Source organism: Fusarium flagelliforme, assembly GCF_020744385.1.
Source record: "Fusarium flagelliforme strain FIESC 12 MPI-CAGE-AA-0113 chromosome Unknown B0J16scaffold_1, whole genome shotgun sequence".
In the NCBI taxonomy this organism is placed as follows: Eukaryota; Fungi; Ascomycota; class Sordariomycetes; order Hypocreales; family Nectriaceae; genus Fusarium; species Fusarium flagelliforme.
The window spans coordinates 3,118,304-3,128,865 of record NW_025763503.1 but is presented as its reverse complement, the minus strand read 5'-3'; the positions used below and the strand labels follow the sequence as shown (position 1 = coordinate 3,128,865).

Sequence of the window (10,562 nt, the reverse complement as noted above, 5' to 3'; positions counted from 1 at the left end):
TTAAATCGAGCGAGCCCATCAAATCTGTTAGACTAAGCGGTGGACTTAAGTTGATGGACCGACCGACCTTTCAGGACGTTTAACTAGCCTTTGCACCAGGCCACCGACCTCGAGCCTGCGAGCACTTGCAACTTCTTATTCTTTCTTTTTACAAACACCCACCCGATCCACGATGGCGACAACGTTACCGCGGCCATCCCGGCCCTCAGTCGGACCACCCAACATGGCCCTGCCAGCTCTACCAGTAAACAAGACGCGCAAAAGCAAAGGAAACCTCCCCACACATTCATCGTCGACCAAATCAGCACCCGGAACCCCCAGATCCGGCCTCCGAACGCCCTCAACAATGAGTCTGGCCCCTCCTGGTCCAGCACCAACAGCAGCACTCCCGCAACCAAAAGCTGCTTCGGGCGTCAACGGTACAGGAAAGACTCTCCGCAAAAGCGTCAGCATCAACTCTTTCCCACAACCACCAAGAGGCGACACACGTACACCAAGCGGTGTGCCACCTAGCCCAAGGACTTCAGATAAGCCCAGACTATCAAGGAAATCGTCCAAACCAACGAGGGAATCAATGTACAGCACGATCAGCTCCAGCACACCAAGCTTTCTTAACGGTAGCGGAGACGGAAAATCCATCAATAACGTTCGCATGTCGGATGGTTTAATCAGCGTAGCATCACCGCCTCAAAGTCGCAGTTCCTCAGCACAGGATTCATATTCAACCTCGGCTACAACGTACGACGATCCTGCGGAAGGACCAGCCTCGAAGCCCGACGCTTCCAACGACAAGCGAATGTCGAAACAAGATGGCAAAGGGAACATCGTTGTGAGCGTACGAGTTCGGCCAGATGCTAATGGAAACAATGGAAGCCCCGATGGAGAATGGATGGTTGACGGGCGCAAGTCGCTCATTTCATTCAGAGGGAAGGATGGCGGAGATCATTATTATGGTGTGTAGTCTCATATGATGAACGCTTGATCAGAACTGACCGTTTTTAGACAACGTTTTCACGACACATGACCACAACTCTAGAGTATACGACCACATTGCGAAACGACTCGTCCGACGAGTTATGGAAGGCTACCATGGCACCGTTTTTGCGTACGGTATGACTGGTACCGGAAAGACGTTTTCCATGCAGGGAACCGCTTCTTCACCAGGTGTCATACCGCTCGCCATTACTGATATCTTTTCTTACATTCGAGAAACACCCTCACGAGAGTTCTTGCTGCGAGTCAGCTATTTGGAGATTTACAATGAGAAGATCCATGATTTGTTGAGTATGTCGACATCTGGCGGAGCGCCGCAGCAGGAAGAGATTAAGCTTCGAGAGGATAGTAAGCGAGGTGTTTATGCTACCCCGCTCAAGGAGGAGATTGTGCAGAGTCCTACGCAGCTGCTTCGCGTCATTGCGCGTGGTGACCAAGCTCGAAGAACCGCCAGTACTCAGTTCAACTCCCGCAGTTCGCGAAGTCATGCTGTTGTTCAAATCGTAGTTGAGTCTCGAGAGAGAATACCAGGCGGTCCAGTTGCGGGCGAGGGTAAACGTTCCGGTCTTCTGCCTGGTGGTGTCCGGGTATCAACCCTGAGCCTGATCGATCTTGCTGGTTCTGAAAAGGCAGCTGAGTCAAAGGAGCGCAGACAAGAAGGAGCTCACATCAACAAGAGTTTACTGACTCTCGGAACCGTTATTTCGAAGCTTTCAGAATGGAAGGACAAGGAAGCCAAGGGTGGAGACAAGGAAGGGAAACATCTTCCTTATCGTGATAGCAAACTTACTCGACTGTTGCAGGGTGCTTTGTCGGGAAACTCTTTGGTCAGTATCCTTTGCACGATTCAGATTGGAGCCGGAAACAGTGCTGTTCTGGCCAACAACCACACTCTGGAAACGATCAATACGCTCAAATTTGCCTCGAGGGCCAAGAATAACCTCGTCAGCCATGCAAAGAAGGCCGAGGAGGCTCTTGGTGCCGGCGGAGAAGGTGGAGCTAGGGTGCTGCTTGAGCGATACCGCATGGAGATCACAGAATTGCGCCAACAACTGGAGACTCAGGCAAAGAAGAAGAAGAGTGACGTGGATGAAGAGCCGCTTCTTAACGAGGAGGAAGAGAAGGCCAGAGAAGCAGAGGCGGCAGAACGACACGAAGAACAGATTCTTGAGATGCAACTTGCTCGAACGGCACTCAAGGAACGAATCGATCATCTCAACCGTCTAATTCTTAGCTCCAAGTCGATTGGTGTCAACTCGAACGGGACGATGAGCGCGCTCGGCCAATATTCACGATTCTCACAGTTCTCGCAGATCTCGTTGCCTGCATCTATCCGCTCGTCAGTTGCTACTTCTTCAGGTGCTAGGCCACTCATGGAACGGACAGCATCCATGACATCGGCATCTTCAACAATTGGCCGTCGCTCCAGTGGCGGCCTAAGGAATTCCGGAGATGAGGCGCGACCTGAGACTGAGGATGACAGTGCAGGGGAATTTGGGGACGGCACTGCATCTTTGACAGCACAAAACCGTGCCCTACAAGCTGATCTCGTGGACAAGAACCGTTACATTGCGACATTAGAAAAGCGTCTCCTTCAAGCACGACGTGCCAGCTCTAGTCGGGCATCGGTTGGCTTCGCTGCTCCAAATAAGGGGATTATGGTCGGCGAGGATCACAGCGTATCTGCTGCGCTCCGAGAAAAAGATACCGAGATCGCGGAGCTACGAGCGAGACTAGACGACAAGGACAGGATGTTAGCCGCTTTAAGAAGCGCCGCACGATCACGAGATACAGCCGAAGCGACTGTTGAACATCGCTCTCCCCTTTCACCGAAGCCTGCAGCGCAGGAGAAACGTACCGAAATGCCCGTCAGCGTCAAGCTGGCGGAAACTGAGAAGAGGCGGACGCGGGGTGATGATGAGATGACCAGCCTTCTGGACGAAATGCTTCAAGATCGAGTTGAGAAAGGACAAGTTGTCAGGGGCAAGCGAGGAAGCGTACGCTTGGTAGGAGGACAAAACATGGACTCACTAGCAGAGCCTAACCTCGAGCCATTACGACGAACTCCTACGCCAAACCCACCCGAGGATCGCAAGGATGTGCCAGCAGAGTCATAGAATAGTACGGAGAGTCGAGCACTTCATTCTTGTTCCTCTTCTGTCTCTTTCTGAGCGATTGTGGCGGGTTGAGATAGATGTTGAGTTTACAGGCGTTTAAGGAAATGGGAACGGTTTTGCGGGAAAAGGGGCTTGTTTGCGTTATACCCGATTTTTACTTGAGTTTGTTGCTGAAGAGGAGAAGTCGGAGATGAGGGTAGAGTTTTGGTCTGCTTTTGTTTTTGCTTATGCGGCTTCCCGCATCATACCTCTGTTCGTTTCCGGGACTCGGTGAGAAAACAGCGAACCGCAGCGGCTCCCGAGTTGTGTTATTTGATTTTTTTTTACTCCCCTAGATCAGGGAGCGGGTTGCAGGATGTCTCGTAAAGAGGCACAATTCCTTTCGCTTAACCCTATTTTTTATTATTCTTCACAGACATCTTCAGTTATGTACTATATCATGACGGGTCCGACGCGGGAACATTCGACAGCAGTGCCAACTTATGACAAGTGGCTGCTGCTTCCAGTTAATGATGAGGGAAGGGAGAGGAACAAGTTCGGGAACGAAGAAAAGAATGAGATATTTGAAGCATATATTCGTGCCACGACCATGTGAATAACCGATGTGATAATTGCAGATCTCTTAGCCATAAGCCGGCTATTGGCCAAGAAATCAGATTCATTGGTAACACTTGCTTCTGCCATTATCCGAAACGGCGCTCAAGAGGCGTTGATCGAGGTTGGAAGTTCTTGAAGGGGCCGATACTTGTTTCTATTGGCAACTAATGGCCATGCCAATTCACAGTTACTGTTGGTTAGGCTTGCCTATACCTATGTTTGTGTTTGTGTATGTTGTTTGTCTTGCTGCCTTACAGTCACAACAACTGTCTAAGTCACCAAGGACAAACTGCTGATGCCTTCAGAGGCATCATGTGAGGACTAAGATAAATAGTCCTCTTTTCCCTAGCTAGATTAGACTTACCTAAATTAAGCATCTTATTTCATATCAAGTGTTACTGGGCCAGTTATGAGACGCCAACTCATGGTCAATAGGCACTGCATGAAACTATGTATTACCCAAAGCTCATAGTGGTGTAGTGATCTAGTGGAAAGACCATACACAAAGCTCATGCTCGGACCAGATGGATGTTTTGTCAATCAAACATCAAACGCGCGGGGGAAGAAGCATCCGGTAGATTAACTCGGGGTCATTTGTTTCTCTACTTTCCAGTTTTCGTTCTAATTTTGTAATAATTGTTTCGTCCAGGCTGTCTTTTTCGAAACGTCGTAAAGCATTTGTTTCTTTTCTCTCGATAGCCTAAACGTTGAAACTCGAGAAGTCTGATAACATTGGCTTTCCAGATGTGATCCTTGAGATTACCATAAGGAGGGGTCAGGCTGGTGCACGTATGCTATTGGCTGTAGCTGCTAGAAATACCGAATCTGAAACAGGTCTGGAACTAGGAAGCCCGGCCTTTTTTGCTTTTGTCGGCCATCCCTGTCGAGATTAGCAAGGAGCTGTTCCTTGCAGAAGCGCGACTGGGGTGCGGTCTTTCGGACTTGACCATAAGCCTAATAGCATCAGACCATTCGACTGCTGAGAGCATGAGAGATAGGATTCAGCAGCCAGTTCATCCTGTTTGAGATCGTATTTTAGATTCGTTGTTTTTGATGTCATGAGCTGAAAATTCAACTTCTGATACAGTAGTACCCTTACAAGGACAGTGGTTGAGGCCTGTGAATACCCAACAACAAGCAAGGGATGGCATGCTGGCAGAGAACGGCATATGTGTTTCGGTTGATGGAACTTATGCCACATCCCGACAAAGACTTTCAACTGGTGGTAGATGACGAAAAGCAAGATAATCACCATTTCGGCACTTCATCGCATGAGAGAAGTGCAAGCAGGTAGTTGGCCAGTCCTTGGGCTTCTGTAACAGCTCTCAACTTTAATCGCAGATGATCTGTCGGTTCCGTGGGATGATCGTCGGCAACCGGAACACGATATGTTTCCTGTTGACGTTATGCTGTGGCGCAGAGTGATTGTGTACAGTACTGGATCGTACTATATGATGATTTTTGTACCCCCTGCGCAATCAGTCTGAGGCAGAGCGTGGGCAAATCGTCGTAAAACCCCTGGCGCTTCTCTGTTTGATGTTCCTCTAGAGTCCCCCCCGCAGCGTGACGCGACATCAATGCTTGATTTTGTTAGCTTGTAATAGATAGAATGTAGCAAGAGATGGTTTGTTCAACAGAGTATAGAGAGTAGGCAGATAGGAAAGTGACAGGATTGGAAGGAACAGATTGAGGATCGTGGATATTGAATCTTGGCTTCCTGTGGCAGGTGCGAATAAGCGGCCAAGAAGAGCTAATTGGTTACTTCACGAACGCACTTCCCTCATCCAGTACAATCACGCATCTGTACGCTTGTCGTGCCTCCCTGATACGAAATTTCATCCGTGCTTGAGTATCCCGAAGCAAGCGTTGCTTCGGAGTTGCTTCCAACCCGGGGTAGACCCTGTCATGGGCCGAGCCCCATCGACCTGGGCCATAGTCTTGTCATCTTCTACTGTACTCTGTACCCGTATCCAAATCCACGATACGGAGAAATTTAAACATGCCCGCCATGTATTTCTTCTGACCCTAGAACTTTTTGTTTCTTCTTCCTTTTCGTCTTGTGCCCCGCGGGGATTTTGATTTACTCTTCATCTTCACTTCACTTTTCTTCTCACCTATCTGCAGTGCAGTTCACAGGCTTGATGCCTTAACTTCTAACTTGAGCGCTTATTCGATTCTTTGCACATTCATTTCAACCATTTCTTGACATTTGAAATCTCTCGAGACAAACTGTGACGACGAGAGTTACATTCAGATCTACCATTAGAACGTTTGTCCAACCGTCGGAAAGAGAACCTGTTTCCGTTCATAGTATTCGTGGACGCTATTCAAAGCAACACCACTTGCTGCTTGTGTTACACCCACCAGCCAAAGCCAGCACAATCTATTCTCGACGTTCCTCAAAACGAAATCAATTGACGAGCGCGGAAGAAACTGGCATCGGGAGGCTTTTGGCCATTACATGAACTACCATTCGAAGCAATACTCTTTGACCGTGATTGCGGACTCTATTACACCTTTTTGGCTCAACTGCTTTACTTACACCACACTCCTTCTCACAAGATCTCGCAATGTCAGGCTCTACCCAAACCAAGATGCTGGTGGTGCCGCCTGCACTCAACTTGCGTCGAGCCACCTCTTATAATGCCCAGGATCGAGGTCCAATTTCTTCAACTTCGTCACGATTCAACTTCAACCACCTTTTCTTTTCACCACCTGCCTCACCAGCGCTTCCGGCACTTGTACCTCGACCCCCGAAGAGAAAATCGAGCCAGATCTTGGTTACTCGGCCGAGTCGAGTCTTTCGACGTCTTTTTCTCCTCGGCATTCTATTGTCACTCACCTATCTCGCAGCCATGGCTTTTCAAAACCCAAACGTGATTCCATCAGCAGTATGGCCTTACTTTGAACAAGAGGAGTTCGAGATGGTCGGCCAAGATGCTTTCCCAGACTTCCCTACACCAATTCTGGTTAACGACAACAAGGGCCTCTCAAAGTGGACGGTCTATATCCCACCGAATGGAGATTTCCCCCTGACCATGGAGCAGTACGCTGAAATGGGAAGTCAATGTCGAGAGGTCTCTTCGCGAGCACGGGATACTCACCACAAAGGTCCGATCACCGAAACAGCCATAATCAATTACGATGCCCAAGACGAATACTATGTCGACGTTTACGAAGCCGAAAGATCAGGCCTTCTTACTCCTACAAAGGGACTTCGTGCCAAAAACAAGGGCAAGTTTGTGGGAGTAGACAAGAAACACCTGAACCACAAGCCTGTGTGCGAGAGCACTATGACTTTTGTCCTGGAATCGACAGATGCCGGACTTGGCAACACTCTTATGATGCTTTGGACCTTTTATGGACTCGCCAAGCAACTGGGCCGCGACTTCTTCATCGTTGACAAACGATGGGCTTATGGTTCTTGGGATCAAATCTTTGAGACCCCTCCAGTTCCGGAATGCCGCCCACCTCCAAGGCACCACATGGTACCTTGCCCTTTCCAAGCTCGCCATCTGGTTGTCTCAGCTGCAACGGCAAAGGAAGTCTTTCCAGCCCTGCTGGCCCAGAACCACCGCGTTGCTGGAACTGATAATGGTTTGCGGGATCTCTTCGAGTTGGCTCGCCTAGGATTTGAAGACCTCTTCTTCCTAAATGAAGAGGACCAGACCTATGTTGATAACCGTATCCTTGGACTTCAGGCAAAGGCAAAGGCTGAGGATAGCCTTACGGCACATGCACCTATTATTGGACTCCATGTTCGCCATGGCGATCAGCACCCTCTCGAGTTGCAATACAGCGAAACGTACATCCCGGCCGACATTTATCTCAAGCAGGCTAGTCGCTATGTCGAAGAGTACTACAACAGCACAGGAGTCGAGAGCTCCACTCCACAACACTCTCTTACCCTTTTGGCATCAGACGATCCCACAGTCCATGAAGAACCCGAGTTCAAGCACACCATTCTTTCTCAAGATCGCATCCGTCTTGCTTCAAAGGGTGCGATAGCTCGGGCCGGGGGTAACAAACAAACGCCCAACAACTTCGTTGAGAACACATTCGGCTGGGAAGGTGGCTTCTTCGCTCCCCTGTTTTGGAACCTTGGTGTCGACAGCAAGAACAATGCTGCCGAGGCACCTGCTGGTGTCACTGTTGAGAATGTCAACCAGGAAGCCAGGCATATGGCACCCCCCTCCCAAGAAACACTGAGACTTCGTAGCCTCGTTGGTCGAGCCTACATGATGGATCTCGCTGTACTCGCCGAGTCAAGCGACAAAGTCGTGTGCACCGTGAGCTCTATGGGATGCCGGCTGCTGGCCATTATGATGGGCTGGGAGGATAGTATAGAAAACGGTGGCTGGCATAACGTTGACGGCACCTATGGCTGGACGGGGATTGACTGGTAAAATACATCGAATATTCGGCCAAATCTGTTCTATTTTCTTGGGTTACCATATTGGTCAGGAGCCGTACAAGAAATAAACCTGCAAGGCAATTCTCATGAGATGGTGTTGGGCGGCGTTTTTCAAATGACATATAAGATACCAATCTATATTTTCTTATCAATATGGCGTAGCCAGTATTTGAGGTGCTTGTATTTGTGATATGGTTTCAGACTAGAAGTATTCATCGTAGTTTTGTAACTCAAGCCGGTTCCAAAACTTTCCTTTTGGAGGTTGCATATGGTAGAAGCTTTGGATAGTCATGACGCCGTATTGATATACAAACGAGTAGCAAGCCAGGGATCAGAAGACACAATAGAATAACAAAAATTTACTTTGTTGATAAGGGTTTCCTGAGAACCTACAAAGAAGGTTGGTGCTCCTAATCAATTAATGTTTACTGCCCAGTCCTTTAGATATTTAAGTACCAAGGTAGGTAGGTGCCCGTAGCTGGTTTATATTGGCTTGATGAACTGCCAGACGGATAAAAGTGGACCCCATCCATCATGCTTCTGGGCGCACGCGGCGCGACTTCCGTGCGATTTCTCTGAAGGATACCTGCTATCACTCCATTTTATCAAACTTCCATTCGCCTTAGAGAGAAACGGCTTGACGGGCATAGACTCTTCTTGCTCTTACTAATTCCACTGCCCTCTAATATTCTGGACGCCATTCAATACAGAGTTATTGCAGTACACGCGCCAGGTCCTTACCAAATAAAGAGCCTTGGAGGCGCATTGGCTCTGCAAGCTCCAGATCGCCAACATGTCTACACCCACGCCGAAAGAAGGCACGCCAGCCGCGAAACCTCGACTAAAGATTAACGTCAACCGATCCTCATCCTTCGTTGCCGACGCAAACCCAACTGCCACACCATCAGCCTCCGTCCCGGCCTCGGCCACAGCAGCGCCGGGTGCTGTAGCTACCCCAACACCGACAGAAGGAGGTCGCAAAGTGAAGCTGAAGATTGGGAAATCACAACCTTCGACACCCGCCGAACAGCCTCCGACCAAGACAAAAGCTGGAAGGCAGCCTAAACCCACACAGAAACTCGTCGAGAGTAAGAAGCGTGCGCATGATGATCTGGATGATGAGTTGGGCTCGGCGCATCCGACGACCAAGATTAAACTTAAGCCTACAAAGTCAGGACTCACTCCGACAGTGGTGGTGAAGCCGAAGGGACGCGCACCAGTTCACCCTCCTGGAGATGGTTACGACTCAGAAGCGAGCGATAGAGAAAAGGACCCGTCGATCGAGGAGCAGTTTGTTCTAAGGATGATGCCAGGAGAGCACTGTGATTATGTTCGATGGTGCATGGAGAATGGAAAAATGGGCCTTCCACGGAGTCAAGGAGGAGCAGATATCCAACTCAAGTTTTTTGAGGAGGATAGCAGAAGGGCAGTCGTGACAGTCAAGGGTCAGCACTTTGCCGCTGTTATGGTAGACTTACCAACGATCACCGAGGCGATGAAAACGTGGGACAGAAAGTCATTTCTCAAATCCGCTGACATCTGCCAAATGCTTCTGGTCTACGCCAGAATTTCTAGCGAGGCCGAGGCCAGGGAAACGCCCCTACCAAGCATGATCGACCAGCACTTTAGATGGCCACACGGCCTGACACCACCCATGCACGATTGTGTGAACCGCCGATTTGCAAAGACCATCAGTCGTAAGGAGATTGAAGACAAGGAAGCAGAAGTCGAGCGTCTGCTCGCCGAGGACGCTAAGGCCGGCTCGACGCGCTGGGAATGGGTCGATGAAAGCAAAGACGACGAGGATGAGGATGCCGACGGAGAGATAGATGATACTATGGAGGACTACTTCCAAAATCAGGACGCATTGTTCGGCGAAGAACAAGGAGACGACACACTGGAGGCCGATCTGGAGGCTGCTTTCGCTAATGGAGAAGTAATTGCCGAGACTCCTGCCACTGGTCTGGATGCAACGACGCCTATGACAACCACCCAAGTCAACACGCCTGCGCCTCTACAAGATAGTATCGAGTCAGACGAGTCAGAAGAAGTTTCAGACGATGACGACGATGATGATGACGACGATCTGGATGACGATGCTCGTGCCCAGCGAGATGAAGAGCAGGGTGTCAAGGATATTATCAATGACCTCAAGAAACAGCTGGGTAACAAGGAAGCCGAGCTGGCACGCACTCAGAACAGGATCTTGAAGACTCGTATTGAACAAACCATCAAGCAGCTCAAGGCAGAAATCGAGCTCAAAAATTCGTCTATTGGTATTGAGACGGATGATTAGATGCCGTTGGATATAGTGAGGGTCACAATTGTCGCCGGGCAGGATAATATGGAACAAAAGGCTCATTGCAAGGAAATGGCGTTAAGGTGTGTTCCAGGACTTGAGAATTCATGAATTAGATATGAATCCAGAACAAATACCACAT

General features: G+C 49.4%; 3 protein-coding genes across 3 annotated transcripts; all 3 read left to right on the top strand.

Annotated features, from left to right (window-relative positions):
• Window positions 1–223: 223 nt before the first annotated feature.
• Window positions 224–3,110, top strand: B0J16DRAFT_352350 (kinesin motor domain-containing protein; the record flags this gene model as incomplete). The annotated part of the gene is made up of 2 exons (XM_046129257.1): window positions 224–953; window positions 1,003–3,110. 2 exons carry the CDS (start codon window positions 224–226, stop codon window positions 3,108–3,110), a joined length of 2,838 nt encoding a protein of 945 aa, XP_045988980.1.
• A 2,922-nt stretch (window positions 3,111–6,032) lies between these two features.
• B0J16DRAFT_17451 (uncharacterized protein) lies at window positions 6,033–8,310 on the top strand. The gene has a single exon (XM_046122474.1). It carries the CDS (start codon window positions 6,278–6,280, stop codon window positions 8,111–8,113), a length of 1,836 nt encoding a protein of 611 aa, XP_045988979.1. The 5' UTR covers window positions 6,033–6,277; the 3' UTR covers window positions 8,114–8,310.
• A 396-nt stretch (window positions 8,311–8,706) lies between these two features.
• B0J16DRAFT_408971 (TAFII55 protein conserved region-domain-containing protein) lies at window positions 8,707–10,561 on the top strand. Its single transcript, XM_046133064.1, has one exon. It carries the CDS (start codon window positions 8,915–8,917, stop codon window positions 10,415–10,417), a length of 1,503 nt encoding a protein of 500 aa, XP_045988978.1. The 5' UTR covers window positions 8,707–8,914; the 3' UTR covers window positions 10,418–10,561.
• Window position 10,562: the final 1 nt, after the last annotated feature.